This window comes from Zeus faber (assembly GCF_960531495.2).
Source record: "Zeus faber genome assembly, chromosome: 15".
In the NCBI taxonomy this organism is placed as follows: Eukaryota; Metazoa; Chordata; class Actinopteri; order Zeiformes; family Zeidae; genus Zeus; species Zeus faber.
Window position 1 is genome coordinate 13,254,818 of NC_137194.1, and position 18,100 is coordinate 13,272,917.

Consider the following 18,100-nt stretch of genomic DNA (forward strand, 5'->3'; position numbering starts at 1 on the left):
GTGTGTGTGTGTGTGTGTGTGTGTGTGTGTGCGCGCGCTCTTTCGTACCCAGCTCTTTTTCTTCTTCTTCTTGGCGTCCTGGTCCTTCAAGCTGCCCACACTGGACAGGCTGGTCAGGCTGTTGAGGCTGGAGATGCTCTCGCACGAGTTCTGCCGACGCATACGCACGTCTGGAACGCAATGAGAATTTTGGATAAGCAAATGTGAAGCACACCGAGCGACGGTAGAAGGACGGGTAGACAGATGGAGAGATACCTTTCAGGTTGTCTTGGGTGTTGAGCGCCACCTGGATGACGGCCTGGGCCTCCTCGTTCTTCGTCTTCAGAGACTCAATGGTGTCCCTCAGCTCCAACAGCTCAGAGTCCTACATTTCACAAACAGTTAAATATACAAACATGTACAGTATGTCCACCACGCGTCCATTACCACACCGCTCTCGTGGAATACCCGATTCTGATTGGTCAATAGCGGCAATCAGCCGTCGGTTATTTCGGAATAATGGCTGCCGATCTGTTAGTAATGACCGCCTACATGTTCTTGCACACTAGCCAGTGGCGCCATGTATTGACGCCACATGAAAACTAAAACGGGCGACTTCAACCAAACATCCCATTTGGCGTGACTCATTTCACAACTTCATGTGAATTCTAATTTAGGAGAGGATGTTTTGTAGGGCGAATAGTTTGCCATGCTTTGGACTATTTCTTCTTAGCAGAAGCTGTAAAACTAGGCATATTACAATCATTTCAGATCCAACATTCTGTGTCAAAGTATTGTTATACATACACTTATTTAGTATAGTAGCCATAATAACTGGCTCAGATCGGCACACGGCCTGGTCCCGATCACATTTTCGTGGGGATTTGTTGCGATAACAAGCGGCTGGGCTGCAGATTATTATAAATAACTGCTGGTGTTTTCACTTTTGACATAAACTCCAACATACCAGTATTAGCTGCATGGTCACTGACCCACAAAACCAGTGGGCAGAACCTCCCTAACTTTACGCGGAGGGTTAAAAAAAGGACGAGGATTCGTCTGTGTGTTCCCCCATTGTGTGGAAGTCAATAGCAGTGCACCTCCTCAAGGTTAAAGAGAGTTTAGCACTAAAGGGCGGCGCTGCACAGGTCACTGCACCGGCACAAACACTGCGGAGCCGTCCAGACAGGCCTTTACACCACGAGCAGCAAGGCATGAAGCATCAAGAGCCACTCACACTCACACACACACACACACACACACACACACACACACACACACACACACACACACACACACACACACACACACACACACAATGGCCCGGGGGTCGATCAATGTCAACACCCACGTTTAATATTAGGAGAAGGTAGGAATGCGATGTGCATTTGGACATGTGTGTGTGTGTGTGTGTGTGTGTGTGTGTGTGTGTGTGTGTGTGTGTGTGTGTGTGTGTGTGTGTGTGTTTTGCTCTTGGCTTTGCTAATTCCCTGCACTGGGTCTGGGTCAGGGTGATCGTTTTTTAGCCCCGGAGGGAAGGGGAGGATTTTAGTTTTTTTGAACCTCCTCCCCCCTAAAAACAAAACAAAATGCCCCCTGACCCACATGGAGCTCCTTCTTCCATGTAGCGATCAAAAGACGCCTCACTATGATGGAGCTTTAAGCTTTGAAACTGCTCAAGAGGAGAGGGTGTGTGTGCACGGGTATCAAAGCGTTAGATTTTATACTTCTTAAGACCAATTGAACAAAGTTAAAGAAATCCAGAAATATATGGATAAAGATAAGATTATAACACCTAATTAATGTCCATGGGGAAATTCTGGATAAATAATGATAATACATATATATTACATAAATACATGCTACTACTACTACTACTACTACTACTAATAATAATAATAATAATAATAATAATAATAATAACACTACTTCTACTAATAATAATAACAATAAAATGGATGAATGAATAAATAAATAAAATAATCAGTATAAATAAAGATAAATAAAATGTGAAAACGTTGAAATTAAGATCTTGTGAATTTGAATTCTAAGACTATTTAATGACTTTTAAGGCTGAATAGTTGTACAACTATTTGAAAAAATGTTGATATGTTAAGACTTTTAAGGACCACCTTAAGTGTGTGTGTATGAGTGAGTAAGTGTGTGTGCGTGCGTGTGTGTGCGTGTGTGTGTGTGTGTGAAGTACGTGTGTGTGAAGTGTATGTACAGTATGTTTAAGTTTAAGTATGTTTATGTTTAATGTTATTGCATATTGGCTATTTTGGCATGTTAGTGTATTTCTGAATGTTTATGTGTATGTATGTAGGTTTACGTGTATGTGTGTGTGTGTGTGTGTGTGTGTGTGCACATGTGTATGTGTGTAGCGGTGTGTACCTTCTGCTCGTGGCTGAAGGACAGACTCTGCAACCTCGTGGTCATCAGGGCCAGGCTCTGTTCGAAGGCAGCAACCAGATTTGCCTGCTCAGAAGTGACAATAAAACAAAAGACTCTAAGCATCATTTCAAGGAGAAGTCACATTGTAAAACAACAACATTAAGAAGCATTACTTTATATTTTTATTTGCCATTGGTTGACATGTTTAGAAATCCAATAATTAAATAACAAGTAATAATTTACAACATGCAACAGTAATTTAATAACACATTATACTAATTTAACTATTTAAGATAATATAGAAATGTTTATATATCAAATATTTAGATACTTAAGTATATATTAAATGGGTGGAAATTTATTTGGTTTAAATTGAAAGATTCTAAGAAACTGGATATGATCTATGGAGATAAAAGTTGATTTATTGATTTAAGATATAAAATAAAAGACAATTTGAGAAAATATTCACTAAAGAAAACAATAATACACAAAAGTAAGGAAAATGTGGAGAAAGAAATTCTAGAAAATAATAATTAAAGAAAATAAAATAACAAAATGAAAGAAAACATTCAGAGGAAATTTTGTTTATTCTCTATATTCCATATAATCCTTTCTGTGTTCAGTTCTGAAAAGAAAAAGACCAAAGAAATGTCATCTCCTGAGGAAATAGACCTGAGAGAAAAGTCTGCTTTCCTCTCAACCCCTCACACACACACACACACACACACACACACACACACACACACACACACACACACACACACACACACACACACACACACACACACACACACACACACACACACACACACAGATGACTTTCCCTCTCTGCATTAATTCAGTGGGATAATTGATACAGTGCGGACATTAATACAGTGAATAATCATGTTGTGTTCAGTGCATCTGCCATCCCATAATGAGGTCAAACACTCACACACACACACACAACACACACACACACACACACACACACACACACACACACACACACACACACACACACACAGAAACTAATGCACAACTTGATGGATGTGTTCCGTATGGAGCCATATTCCAGCACTCGAGCCGATGAAAAAAAGCTGAGTGTGTGGCACCGAAATGACCTTCATTTGAGAAGAAGAGAATAGGGGGATATGTGTGTGTGTGTGTGTCTGTGTCTGCGTGTGCTATTTAGGTTTGGGTCAAGAAAAACGTTGAGACGACACACAGATGATCTATGACGGACAGAATATAGTTTGCACTATACCTCCTCTCTCTCTCTCTCCTTTGTGTGTAAGGACAGAATGGATTTTTGAAGGAGGGATTGTGATCGAGGGATGACGAGGGCGGAACAAAGGGATGCTTAGTTGGATGGATGGTGAGATCGAGAGCAGGTGCATTTAACTTCCCAGAGGGATACTAAAAAAGGGCTTGAAAGCTCTCATGAACCGCTGCGTGTTTCGACTTAAAAGGAAATTGAAATGTAAATATTACCAAGGAGCACCATGCGCAACAGTCTGAATAATGCTAGAAGATAATAATTCACTATTAAATGAATAGATAAATGTTCCAAATCTGACTGAGAATCTTTTTTAAAGTCCATTTGCTGCTTTAAATTATTTTATAAAAAATGATGTAAAATCCAAATGAAATGAATTGAATGAATAAAATGAAAATGTTCCTATTTTCATACTTTGATACTACATATATACATATTTTATGCCGTTTTTTAAATATATTAAAAAAATACCGATTTTTTTGTTTTTAATTTTTAGTTAGAAGTAATTTTGTGCCTTAAATTAAATTACAATAAATTGAAAAAAATCTCATTCAAAAAATAAATAAATAAATAAATAAATAAAATCTAAATTAAAACATTCCTATTTTCCTACTTTGATATCAGTTTCTACTAGCTCCTTCTTTTTCCCATTTCTCTAGAAGTTAAATAATCTCATTAAAAACAAAACCAATGAAATTCAAATATTATTATTTACCTATTTCAAACTTAACTATTACTAAAAATAAAATGACATGCTACTCAGACTGCAATATAATGTCAATGTGATTTGAATGCTGTTGCAATAACTAATTGACTGAACGGAATATTAACATATATATATATTTATTTACGTATCTTATTTGAATGAATACTTTTTACTCATATATTTAGGGAAGACTTGAGGTGAACGTTATTATTTTCATAAAAATAAGTTCACTAAGCATACATACGTTTGCTGAGAGCTGCGTGGTGAGGTTGGCAACCTTCTCCTGGGACGACTCCAGCTCCCTCCTTAATTTACGGATTTGCTGGGAAGGGGAAAAAGAAAATGTTACAGACCAGAACAACTACCTGGGGCAGAACCTGAATGGGAATAAGAAAAAAAGAAGGGATGCATTGGGATGAATCTGGTGGACGGAAGGATGGAGGTAGGGAAATCAGATCAGGTGGAAGAAGGAGAAGATGGAGGAAGAGCAGGGGAAACCACACTCACCTCTCCCTGAATCCTTTCCTCAGCCTTGGAAAGCAGTGGGGGAGGAGGGATAAAAGACATACAAGAAAAACAAGGTTTGAGATAGATAAAGCGAGGAGGAGAGGAGAGGAGGACAGGAAGGAGAGAGAGGAGGGGAGGACTGGAAGGAGACAGAGAGAGCGAGAGAAAAGCTGCTTTTGAAGAAAAGGTGTAGCTACCTGGAACTGCATGCCGCTCACACTCACCGAGGAGTAACTGGACGACGCGTTGGAGGCCAGGGAGAGGACCGAACCATGGACTGAGAGATGGGGGGAGATAAATGTTAAAAAGTGGAAAGTACAACAATGACAACATTAATTAACTAAAAATGTGGACCAATCTTTAACGATTCACAATTCAATCTATTTCTGAAGATAAATATAGGTTTTTGTACAACTATCAGTGTAATTACTGTTATATCGTTATACACATGTTAGATGTTCAAGATAGATAGATAGATAGATAGATAGATAGATAGATAGATAGATAGATAGATAGATAGAAAAAATCAACTAGAAGATAGAAAAAATTGGAAATAAACCTGAAAAATAATAATAAAAAATTAACCAAACAACACAAAATAAACTTAAAAATAAACAATAAACAAAAAAAAAGAAGTCAATATACAATGACCTAATGATAAACAATCAACAACAAATACAAATGAGATACATGAGGATATAAAAGAAAATCAATACACAATAAACCTAACAATTAACAATAAACAATAAACAATAAAAAACAGAAACCTAACACTAACAATAAACCAGAAGAATGACCCCCCCCCCGTAACGTACCGGTCTCCGCCTCGTCGTTGGACTCCCTGTCCCTGAAGGAGCCGGACCGTACCATTCCTAGGCTGCGGGGGCGTTCGGCCAGCGACAGCGTGCTGCCTAGCGGGGAGGCTGCGTACAGCTCCAGGGAGGCGTCGTGCGCCGGGATGCTGTTGGAGCGCGTCATCCTCGGGGGTGCGGCGATGTGACTGGGAGCCACTGGGAGATGGGAATATTAAAGTCAACAATAATTTCATAATCATAACAATAATATGTCAAATTAACACGACAAAAAACACAAGATGACATTTTATTGTATAGAGTAGATGAATTATCGAGTCCAGTAAATGCCCAGATACATGTGCGTATGTGTGTTTCTTTATGTGTGTATAATAATACATTTACATGTGTAAGTATGTGTATGTGTGTGCGTGCGTGTGTGTTATGTGTTAAGGTCTTAGAAAAGGGCTGGGTATCATTTAAATAAATTCTGATTCCGGTTACAGCATCAATAGCCATCCAAACAACAAATAATAAATGCATACAATAACTTTTTTTTAATAACATTTTCATTTGAATTTTGAAAATGAATTTCATTAAATAAAACATATATATATATACATATATATATATATATTTAACAAAATGAAAAATGTAAGAATTTTTTTAATTTAACAGGTATGTGGTTTTTTTTCCAAACTTGTTTACTGCTTTAAATAATAGATAATCATGCCAAATTTAAACAAAAAAGTGCTATTCAACAAAACGTTATTTGCTGCAGAATTTGCTGGCATTTGAGCTTTGAGTCAAATGTTAAATATAATAGCAATGTCATTTTATTTGAATTCTGCCATGGTTTTAAGAAGTAATTATCTCATTTTTATTCATATTTTTTACCCACATTTGAGTATTCTTACTTTGTGATTACATTCACAATCACTTCACTTGTCATCGGGTACAGTATCCTCTTATAATGACTTTTAACCTCCTTTTCCAGCTGTGCTACCCACCCAGGTTGGTCTTGGCGGAGCGGGGGAGGGAGGTGGGTGAGGGCAGCATTGGGGGAGTCAGGGAGTCGGTCATACTGAGGATGGTGTGAGAGTGTCTCCTCTCCCCCCTCTCTTTCTCCTTCCCCTCCTCCTCAGCCGGCGGAGCGCCATTGAAACTGTAGAGAGAGAGAGAGAGAGAGAGAGAGAGAGAGAGAGAGAGAGAGAGAGAGAGAAAAAACATTTTTAATTAAAAAATAAAAAATATTTTTTTTTACATGTCTACGGAAACAAAACATATTGGGGCACATATTGCATAAGCGGCATCCTCTTTAAAGTGAAACAGAAAATATTTCCATCAATAAAAGAAAATACTAATAATTCAATAAATAGAAATAAATATAATTGAATGTATATGAACATAAAAATCCATCTTGTATAAGACTTCTATAAGGCCGATCCCCTAATAAACATAAAAGTATCAATATCATTGGGTTGATTCATTTTATGTTAGTGTAGATTATTAAGTTTACTGTATATACTGTATATAACTATATTACAGTAAATGAGGAAGATTGGCAATTTCTATGCAATGGGAGAGTCAAGGCAGCTCCTTGCAACAGAAGCTGGAAGTACAGCATTTGGTCGCTAACGTAAAAAAAAAAGTAGATATAGCGTCTCTTAATTATATTTCGAATAAATTAAATACATGTTGGTATTGGGCGACCATATATGTATATATATATATATATATATATATATGGATCAGATTCTCTTTTTCAGACTTCCCCAAGACTTCAATGGAAGTCAGTGTTTCAGGAGATTTCATACATAGATATACAGGTTTAAACAAGTAGCTCTGGAGATTTATTAACTACGAACTGAAATATCAATAGTCCCTGAGGCGGAATTCAGAGTCTGTCAATCACAGAGAAGTCTTTCTATGGAATCTTTGTGTGTGTGTGTGTGTGCGCGCAGGAGTGTGTGTGTGTGTGTGTGTGTGTGCGTTCGTTCGTGCGTGTGTGCGTGCGGTTTAACCGAGGATGTGTCAGTCATTTGTCAGTGCTGTGAGTAGGTTGACAGTTGAGTCTGTGTTGGTGCTTGAGCGTTGCTATTTGTGTGTGTTAATGGGTGTGTGTGTTTGTGTGTGTGTCTACCAACCTACCTCAGGCCTTTCTTTGGAAGCGTGTTTCTGTCTCTGTGAGAGCTGGGAGGGGAATTGGGAGTGAGAGAGAGAGAGAGAGAGGGACTTAAAACAAAAAGCGTGACTTCACCAGGATTCTAAAGAGTTATTAAGTCCTCAAGAGCTGGAACTGGAGACACAATGAAGACCGGTAATTATCACTTCACTGGAGCTGCTACAGCGCTGATAACAGGCAGCAGTAATAATGACCCTTACTGGGAGTGTGTGTATGTGTGCGTGTGTGTGTGTGTGTGTGTGTGTGTGTGTGTGTGTGTGCGTGTGTGAGTGTCGGTGTGTGTGTGTGTGCTTCTGTAAGCCTGTACACACACACACACACACACAGGTTCACACACACACACACACACACACACACACACTGTCACTCTAATTTCCGAGAGAGATCTGGTTTTAGCCTCCCAAAATGTAAAATGCACAATAAAACACGGTCGTTCAGTGGTATTTTTATATCCCTTTTCACCACCCCTAAGATGTAAACCGGTTTTCTGCCTTTCCCCTTGTTTATAAAATATCAGTTAAGGTTAAAGTGTCAAGACCACCCTGTCGCACACTGGAATAAATGTTCATTTTGATCAGAAAGTAAGAAATGTTCCTCATTTATGTCTGCACTCAAAGATAGCACCAAAGCCTTTGGGTAGAAAAGGTCAGTGTGGAGACTAGATGACAAAAAAATGATGTCCTTCTTACTGTGCAGTCATAAAAGGCCAATGATGGATATAATATGTGATTTTACACTTTATGAGGCAGGACAAAGTGAATAAATGATCAAAGGCTTTCCCTCACCACTCCCACCTTATTAAACAATAGGTTATCTGGGAAATTCCTCAAGCTCACCAGTAGGGGGAGCCGCACAGCAGTATTCGAATGAATGGATTGTGACACGCAGACACACACATACAAACACCCACGATATCCTATTTCGAGACGCACCATTCTGTTAGGTTTAGCGAGGCCCTGCTTCCGGAACTCCAGCTGGCAGGGGGAGCCCTGTCCTCTGGTCTATCCCGGTCACGGGACTCTGTCCCTGGGTAGGCTCTGACCAGGCTCTCCCTCTCCTTCTTCCTGTCCTGGGGCTCTGGGGCCAGGCTCATCTGGAGGGGCAGGGACTCCATGCTGCGATGCAGCCCGGAGAGACGGGGGTAGAGAAGGGGAGAGGTGCTCCCACTGGTCCCAGAGCTCCCCACCACTCCCAGGGCAGAGACCTGTCTGGGACCCAGCCCCATCCCAGAGCCGGAGAAGCAGGCCGACGAGTTGACGTTAAGTTGGGGGGCCGGGCTGGGGGTCAAACAGGGACTAGGGGAGCTCCCTGCTGAGCTAACCAGGTCCTGGAGTTTGGAGTAGGGAGGGATCTTTGGGGGTAAGGGTTCCTGGATACCCATCCCCACCTCCAGGCCATTTGAGTTAAGCTTGTCCAATTGGGCCATGGACGGAGGCTTGACCAGACTCCGAGCACCAGGTAATCTAAAGACAATACAAATATAAATGGAAGATCCATTGTTGGTTTTTAATTTAAATGCAGTCTTTTTTTTAAATCTTGCTAGATCTTAAAGGCTTGCATGCCTCCATGAATTTATTTAAGGAAGTAGGCCAAGGACACTGAGGTCTCCTTCTGAGACTCTTACCTGTGTGTGTTGGGTGAGGGCAAATCTGCCAGAGCCTTGCCAGAGCTGGGGGGTCTCAGGCCCTGAAGGCGTCCACCGTTCTCCGAGGGGGTCTGGGCTGGGCTGGCCTTTAGAGACCCCCCTCCTCCACACTCCGAGTCGGACACCACGGCCTTGGCCTTGGCTCTCTCCTTCTCTTTCTCCCGGTCTGTCTGGTTAACAGGGCTAGGGCTGGGAATCCCACGGCCCCCTGGCTTAACCAGCCCTGAGCCGGGCTCTTTGAGCCTGGAGCCCTGGGGGGCCGTGCTGGAGGGTTTAATCAGACCAGAGCTGGTATCCATGGTGGTGCTGACAGGGCGAGCTGAGCTTGGCCGGGTCAGAGTGAGGGTACTGGTCTTTGCTGGGCGAGGCAGAGAGCGATACTGGAGCGAGGTTCTGGCGTTGGGAGACAGAAACCCGCTCTGATCGCTGCTTAAAACATCCAGGCTCGTTTTTCTTCCACCTCCACCTCCGCTCCCTACTGGTTTCACTGGGATTCCAGATGTTTTGGGAATCTTGCCCACGGTTGCAGAGCCACTAGGTATGGAGCTGCCACCTGTGCTCATGCCAGTGTTCGTACTGGGAGGATGTGTGCCATTACTGGTAGCTGTGGTGGCCTTCTTGAAGCCAAAGTTCCCACCGGTTGACGGTCGCACCAGGCCAGACGGGGGTTTACGCTGCTCCCCATTGTTCCTATGGTCCTTCCCGGCATCTGAACAGGAGCGCTGGAGACCAGAGGCCTTCACTGCTAACCGAGACTTATCCACCGGCTTCCCATCAGACTTGGCTGTGCCTAAACACGTGGAAAGAAAGAAAGCTTAGATGTGTTGCTTGCTTCCATGGAGCTGAACCAGCCATATTAGGAGGTGAACATACTGTATTCTCTCTAAACATGTGTCCTGCGGACAAAAAGAGAAATGTCCCACATTCAGTGCTGGTCCAGAGTCTATTTAGAGACAAAGCACAGGCAGCAACACCCTGACACGTACAGCTGCACTGTTATCATTTACTCACTTCTGTTTTCCATCCGCATGCACTAAAATAACTTTTGTACCTAACTTTTTTTTTTTTTTTCAAAATTTCCAGTGAGTGTCGTGACTATGGAGTGCTGAGATTAACATGTGCTGCAAGGTTCTGGAAAAGTCGACTTCCCGGTCGCACAGTGTGTCTGCGGCCGCGGGGCTGCATGCAATCCCCAACTGGAGCGCACATTCTACCCTCCACCCTAAAGACTCTTTTGGGAGAAAAGGGTGGAGTGAGCGAGGAAAACCATTGCGTGGCAATGGGTGAAACGGGAAGTTTAATGGAAAATAATATGAAGTTCTGTCGAAGCTGTGTTTTCCCACGTGGATAATTAATTAGGTCTAGTTTTGGAAGTAATTATAAGGCAAAAAATATCTTAAGCGGGTCTATTAGGCCTCGCCCTCGCTCTGCCCACGCTCTTAATGTGCATCTAATGGGAGTCGTTATAGGAGGTTTATATACACGGCATTAACACAGTTGAAAAACAGCTATAGTAAGAGAGACCCTCCGGCCCACTGCCTCAGGACATCTGGAGTCACTTAAGAGTATTTATAAACCCACGTAAGGCAAATACACACATACACATTCGACACACACACACACACACACACACACACACACACACACACACACACACACACACACACACACACACACACACGCCACACACATACAGCCCGGCATTGCGAGTTTATTGTGATTCGATCTTATGAGAGTGTCACAGTGACAACACACGGAGCGGCTTTTTCGTAAATGTGAAAATTGGTTTTACATGTCAAGTCATAAACCCAGTCATCATAAACCGCAGTCGATCACCGACACGATCGACTCGGTCAAAAATTGCAACCCAGAATTTTAGGGTTTGAGAGCCGGTCATTTATTCTGGAGTTGTGGAGGTGGAGATTAATTCTGACATAAATGAAGCCAGATTTCCAGAGAGAGAGAGAGAGAGAGAGAGAGAGAGAGAGAGATCAGACTCAGGGATTCCATCAGTCAGCGGTGACCTCGTGGAGCGGGTGGGAAGAGCCTCAGGTTCTGAGGCAACGCCCTTCTAGAAAATCGGGAAGAATTCTGAATTCACATTGAAATCACTGGTGTTCCTGTGCAGACAAAGAGGAACTTGAGGGATGGATTGATGGGAGGCACCAAAAATGAATGAAAAAGTCGAATTCTCCTTCATTGCCTTGGCCCTTGATGGAAAATCCCATACATTTTGTAGACACTCACATATTTACTCATCCATTGCAATATATACATTTATACGTATATACTGTGTATATATATATATATATATATATTGTACCCACTACATATACTAGCAACCAGCTTTTAACTGAACATATCCTAAATTAAGTTATCGTGTTCATATAATCGCTTTATGAATATTCTGTATATATACATATATGTATAGATATATATATATTTTTTTTTATATTGGGATTATTTTGGGCTATTTTATTGGTAAATTTAGCTATTTTCTTTGTATATTTGGCCATTTTGGCTAAATTATTATGCTAATTGTCTATAGAGCAATGCACCCACATTCACCATGAAAAAATTATTTCGTAAATGGAAATGTACTTGGTTGAATGAACAGATTGCGATTGCGATTGCGATTGCGATTGTGATCCTGCCATATTGAGGAGGATCAGAACCCTCTAGAGGCTTGTGGAAAGTATGGAAGTATGAAGATCCAGTTTGCAGAATGCACACACAGACACAGACCCAGCCGGCGGTCTGTCATCGTTGTCACGGCGATGTGCTCCCCTGTGGCCTCATATTCCCGTCTGTCATCCCCGGTGGTTTTTTCCCGTTGGAGAGGAACCCCTGAATATTCCGCTGACTCGTCCTCTCATCAGCCATCAGAGTGTTTAAATAGTGCACGCAATGTGTTGGTGTCTGTTCACGTGTGTGTCCATGTTTTTGCGTATTTAGGTGTTAAGATGTATGTGTTTATTTGTGTATGCTATGAAGATACTGGTGTGTATGAGGGATGGATGGATAGACAGACAGACAGACAGACAGACAGACAGACAGACAGACAGACAGACAGACAGATGGATAGATACTGTAGATAGATAGATAGATAGATAGATAGATAGATAAAGAGATAGATGGATGGATGGATGGATGGATGGATGGATGGATGGATGGAAAGAGAGAGAACGAGAGAAAAATAACAGTGTTACCGCGCTGCGCTGACAGGATGATGAACACCTCGTCCCTTCCAGAAAATATACCTCCCCCTGGGAGCTCACACTCTCTCCGTCTCCCACCCAGGCACTCTGCCATAGCCCCACACACACACACACACACACACACACACACACACACACACACACACACACACACACTTCAGAATGTCTGCTTCTCATTTGTCTGATTTCACAGCATCTGCTGATCAGCTGAAGAAACTCCAATTCAATTTTTATTTCACCTCATCATCTACAGAACGAGAGTCAGACAGTCAGACTATGTTGGAATACTTATACGATTTAGTTTGATATAAATTGGATGGTTACACCCTACGCTTTTCACAATGAAATACTCCCACCGCACTTTACCGCTATCCTGTTAACCACTAAGAAATCGGAAATCCATAGAACCGTGCATACTATTATTATGGCCTACTACATGGTCAGTGGTGCAAGCCTCACAAACCATTCGTTCGTAGCAAACAACGTCTTTTAAACGGCTCAAAAGTCTGGAGTCACTCCGGCCAAAGAGCGGGCGTGCTCACCGTGCGTTACACCAACTGAATCGAACAAAAAATTAGGTGGAGTAAAATTTGAGTCATTAGAGTTTCTGCAGCCGAGTCGGAAAATGTATCGACTCTTTACTCTTTACTGAGTGACTCGTCAATAACCGAATCTCAAAAAAAAAAAGAGTCAAACCTTTCACCACTACTCACAGCTCTTACTTCCAGTGTGAAACTTGACCTGGTTCTAAAGAACACAGAGCTGCTATTGTTTTCTGGAACTGACCAATGAGATGAATTCGTGAAACCTTGTCACTTTGATCTTGCAACACCCAAGTGTATTTCCCTTTTTTATTCCGAGTGGAATTTGAAACGTTTTCACGACACGCCTGGCGAGCTCTCACACTGCTCTACATAATGGACTGGATGACAGAATAATTAATTCTCACAAATATAGCAAAATGTCAACTTTACCAAGTATATCACAGTATTTGATGATAAAATGAAATCCCCAAATGTCCGTTCAACTGCACTGATGTTCACCACATTGATCTACGGACATCAAACCAAAACTCAAATAAAACTCAAATTCAAATCTTTATACTGTGAGAAAGCGCCTCATCATCAGTTTTGACTACAAAACTGTGTGTTACCACAATTATGACAATGTCATCATTTCATCATCAAGATAACTGAGAAATAATAAACACTACATGTTGATTTATGGCCGTGCTCGACCCACATGTTTAAATTCTGTCTCCAGTTGATACAGGTTTGGGAGTTTCTGTCATATTCGGCAGCTGTTTTGATAAATACAGCGGTGAAATCAGAGAAGAGCTGTGTTTACTCAGCCCCGGGCATCGCCTATCTAGACCTGCATACGACACACTAACATAAATAAAAGTAATATCCTGTTGTTTCTGATGTCCCTATATATATATATGTGTGTGTGTGTGTGTGTGTGTGTGTGTGTGTGTGTGTGTGTGTGTGTGTGTGTGTGTGTGTGTGCGTGTGTGTGTGTGAATGGAAGTGCATGTGTGTGTTTCTGCATACACAGACAGTCTACAGATGGTGTGCCAAAATGGCAGCTGCACAATCGCCATCATTGTGCTCTTTGTGCACGTGTGTGTGTGTGTGCGTGTGTGCATGTGCTTGTGTTTACTCAATGTGTGCAAGTGTTCAGGAGTAGCGCTCTTTTTTGTCTGGTACAATCAAAGATGTGTGTGTGTGCATTTACACACAGGCGCGCGCGCACACACACGCACGCGCGCACACACACACCCACACACACACACACACACACACACACACACACACACACACACACACACACACACACACACACACACACACACACACAGCGTCGCTTGTCCAGTTGTTTGGAGGTCAGGGTCTTTATTTAAGTGCTATCAATTCTCTCTCGCACGTGCACTCGCTCCGGCTTGGATAGTCGGTGTGTGTGTGTGTGTGTGTGTGTGTGTGTGTGTGTGTGTGTGTGTGTGTGTGTGTGTGTGGTGTGTCTGCATACACACATCTTGTGTGTGTGCAGGAAGGGAGAGGGCTGCAGCTGGGTGGATGAACGTGCAACAGCCACAAGGACACTGACAGTCAGTGACTGTGTGTGTGTCTGTGCTGTGGACAGTGGTGGAAAGTAACTGAGTACAAGTTACTTTGTTACTCTACTTGAGTACATTTTTTAAGTATCTGTAGTTTAGGAGGCTTTCGACTTTGACTGAACTAAATTTCTAACACATTACTTAAAAAAAAAAGATTTATATTCATACATACCAAAAGTATATATTTTTGGTAAATTGCAATCAGGATTTGTATGAGCATTGTTTTTCAGAAAAAAGTACAATATAGCACTGTATTCTGTTGTACCAGGGCAGTGGATATCACTATAAAGTACTTTTACATTTAATACTTTAAATAAGTACATTTAAGGACAAGTACTTCTGTACCCTTACTTAAGCTGAAACACCAATTTGGTACTTCCAGCTTTTACCAGAGTCATTTTGTCCCTGTGTATTTGTTTTTTTAGCTAAAGTGGAAAGGTCTGAGTAACTTCATCCGCCAATGGACCAAATTAGTTCCACTTCCATTACCTGCCACTTTTAGTCCGCTCTGCGAGGTGTGTGTGATGGGGGAGGTGACCCCGATGGGTGGGTTGCGTCCCCCGCCTCTCTTCATCACGTTGGTCTGTCCCAGGGTCTGTGGCTTCTTCAGCTCCCCCCTCCTCCCCTCCTGCGGCCCGCCGCCGTCTCCCCCCGGCAGCCTGCTCTTCCTCCACCGGGACGAGGCCGACGACTCGGACTTGAGGCTCCCCGTGTCGTAGACCCCACCCCCGCCGCCGCCCCCGCCCCCGCCCCCGAGCTGGATCTTGCGGCCCGGCTTGAGGTCCTCGCCGTCCCACGACAGGCCGCTCTCCACCAGGGAGCGCTTCTCTGCATCCGTACGCAGCTGGACGGGGGGAGGGGACGGGGAGGAAGAGGAGAAAGACAGGTTATGGACAAATGTCACATTTGTGTTTGTGCCACAAAATGACAGATCCACGCTTAAAACTGCTAAAGGTTTGCTTGAAAATGTTGGAACCTTAATTTAAAACCCACTTTAAACTGTTAAAACTTGACTTAAAATCACTTAAAACTAGAGCTGCCACATACAAAATCAACTTGTTATCATTTTAAATGGCTAAGATTCCATATATGCATACAGTAAGTTAACATCCAAATGTGTTGCATTTCTGCCATATAATGACACCCATATACTTAAAACAACTTAAAACTACAGATGGCTCAGACATTGATATAAAAATCAATAAATTGTTGCTATCCACTAACAACTGTTAAAACTTTGCTTATGTCCACTTAAAACAGTGACAACTTTCCTTAAATCCGCTCAACCATTTAAAAATTCCAGGTTTAATAACTCGACTTGGGAAGCTGAGGAACAATAAATAAATGCAGTTCAACTATGATATCACTGGATTGGTCTTGAGGTCATTCTGGGCTTTTTTGCTTTTTTTTCAAAAGCGTATAAATTGGATACGTGGAGACTGTAGACTCAGGATTTTCTTCCTCTCAGACTTTCCGAAAAGAGTCTGACCCACTCAACCCCAAAAACACAGTGGCTGCCGTCTCATCTTTCTGGTCTAAATCCTATCTCCTACTCAGTGGAAAAGTAGAGGCAGCGTATACACACGCACGCACGCACGCACATAGCATAAAAACACAAAAACTGGGGGGAAACATGATCATCTTAAGGAAAACCAATGAGTTTTAGCACGTTTACGACTACATTACAACTATTTTACCACTGACCATTTCCCTGATGGTAGCACCCACTTTTATTTTAGATTTTAATCGTAAAAAGGTCAACGATATGGCAATACCACAATATAAAACACCACTACATCACCTGGTCCTGCTGATAACACATATTTTTTCAATTTTACCGTATTTTATTTTTTTGTTCATTCAATGGTGCTTCCGCCTTTTCAAGAAACACAGCAAAATAAATAAATAATAAAGCAACTTTGAAACACAAATTGGTGGGGTTTACATTTTCCAAGTCCCAAAAAAAGAGAGGATATAAAAGATAACAGAGAATATATATATATATATATATATATATATATATATAAAAAAGATGGATGGATAATGGTCATGCGTGTAAGGTAAAATGCATGTAATGACTGCTAAATGGGCTAAAACTCAATTTGAAAGACTTTTAAGGTCTGTGTAACTGATAAATACAGATATATACAAAAAGTGGTTCTGTGTGTGTGTGTCTGTGTGTGTGTGTGTGTGTGTGTGTGTGTGTGTGTGTGTGTGTGTGTGTGTGTGTGTGTGTGTGTGTGTGTGTGTGTGTGTGTGTTTGTGCCATTTTTGGGATGCTGCACCCAGTGCAGTTGACCAGAAGACCTGTGAATAGAGCGCTGCAGGAATGAGTCCTGAAACCCAGAAATGGGTTCGCATTTTGACACTTCCGGTTCCCCCGCCCCGAAGTCAGTGGGTTTTTGGTTCGGTGCCAGAAATAAGGTCTGAGGTTAACACAAGCTTATGAGATTTTCATGTTTGTCCCAATACAATACGTCAGTTAAATACCCCACTTGTGAATTTTGGAGCTTTTACCTGTCTTAAAATAAGGAGACTACTGAGGTTGTCGGGGACATTAAACGCCATCATGCCGAACACGGAAAGTCATCTACTCACGAGCACTAGTCCACCTTAACAGCCTCTAGTTGTGTTTATACTCGTGTCTTGCAAACCATTCTGACGGGAACTTTCCAGGTATTTGTAGAAGAGGTAAGCGGGGAAAATCAAATGACAAGTTGGAAGCTTAGTGGTGGTGCCACCGTGGTGTAGTTCTTTTATAGCCTAACGTCAGCTTTTTACTTCTGGCGATTGCATCTATGTCAAATCATGAATGTGCCGTCCTTTGGGAAGATAACCTTGCTGAACAAAACGTGTGAGTATCACAAACTTCTGTTTGCCACAGAGGTTATTTTCTGAAAAAGTCCAAAATCCAGTGGAAAACTCCCACTGGCTTTTTGTTCGAGGGAACCGAGACGAAGTTGGCCTCCGAAAATACCTCATCCCTGCACCGCTCTATTCCTGTTTTATTAAAATCAATAGGACAGGCATGGACAGGTTCACATCCCATGAGGAATGTGTGAGATACGTATTTGTATGTGTGTGTGTATATGTGTGCCTGCATGTGTGTGTGCCTGCGTGTGTGTGTGTGTGTGTATGTGTGTGTGTGTGTGTGTGTGTGTGTGTGTGTGTGTGTGTGTGTGTGTCTGTATGTGTGTATGTGCGTGTGTGTATGGGTGGGTGGGTTGCACGCGTCCTGTCTGACCAGACATCGTTGATGAATCATTGTCGTTTCCTCATCATTGTCGTTTCCTCATCACTA

The 18,100-nt window shown here is 42.0% G+C and overlaps 1 protein-coding gene across 1 annotated transcript in view; it reads right to left on the minus strand.

Annotated features, from left to right (window-relative positions):
* Positions 1-18,100, minus strand: part of LOC307241773 (neuron navigator 1-like) — an 83,900-nt gene that overhangs the window by 9,939 nt on the left and 55,861 nt on the right. Inside the window, exons 5-16 of the mRNA XM_080015997.1 lie at positions 15,289-15,643; positions 9,445-10,255; positions 8,753-9,283; positions 7,787-7,828; positions 6,646-6,800; positions 5,660-5,854; positions 5,042-5,121; positions 4,845-4,868; positions 4,582-4,659; positions 2,374-2,457; positions 256-364; positions 49-170 (exon numbers count right to left, since the gene is read on the minus strand). Of these exons, the coding sequence (XP_079872123.1) occupies positions 49-170; positions 256-364; positions 2,374-2,457; positions 4,582-4,659; positions 4,845-4,868; positions 5,042-5,121; positions 5,660-5,854; positions 6,646-6,800; positions 7,787-7,828; positions 8,753-9,283; positions 9,445-10,255; positions 15,289-15,643 (2,586 nt within the window). The remainder of the gene's footprint in view (positions 1-48; positions 171-255; positions 365-2,373; positions 2,458-4,581; positions 4,660-4,844; positions 4,869-5,041; positions 5,122-5,659; positions 5,855-6,645; positions 6,801-7,786; positions 7,829-8,752; positions 9,284-9,444; positions 10,256-15,288; positions 15,644-18,100) is intronic.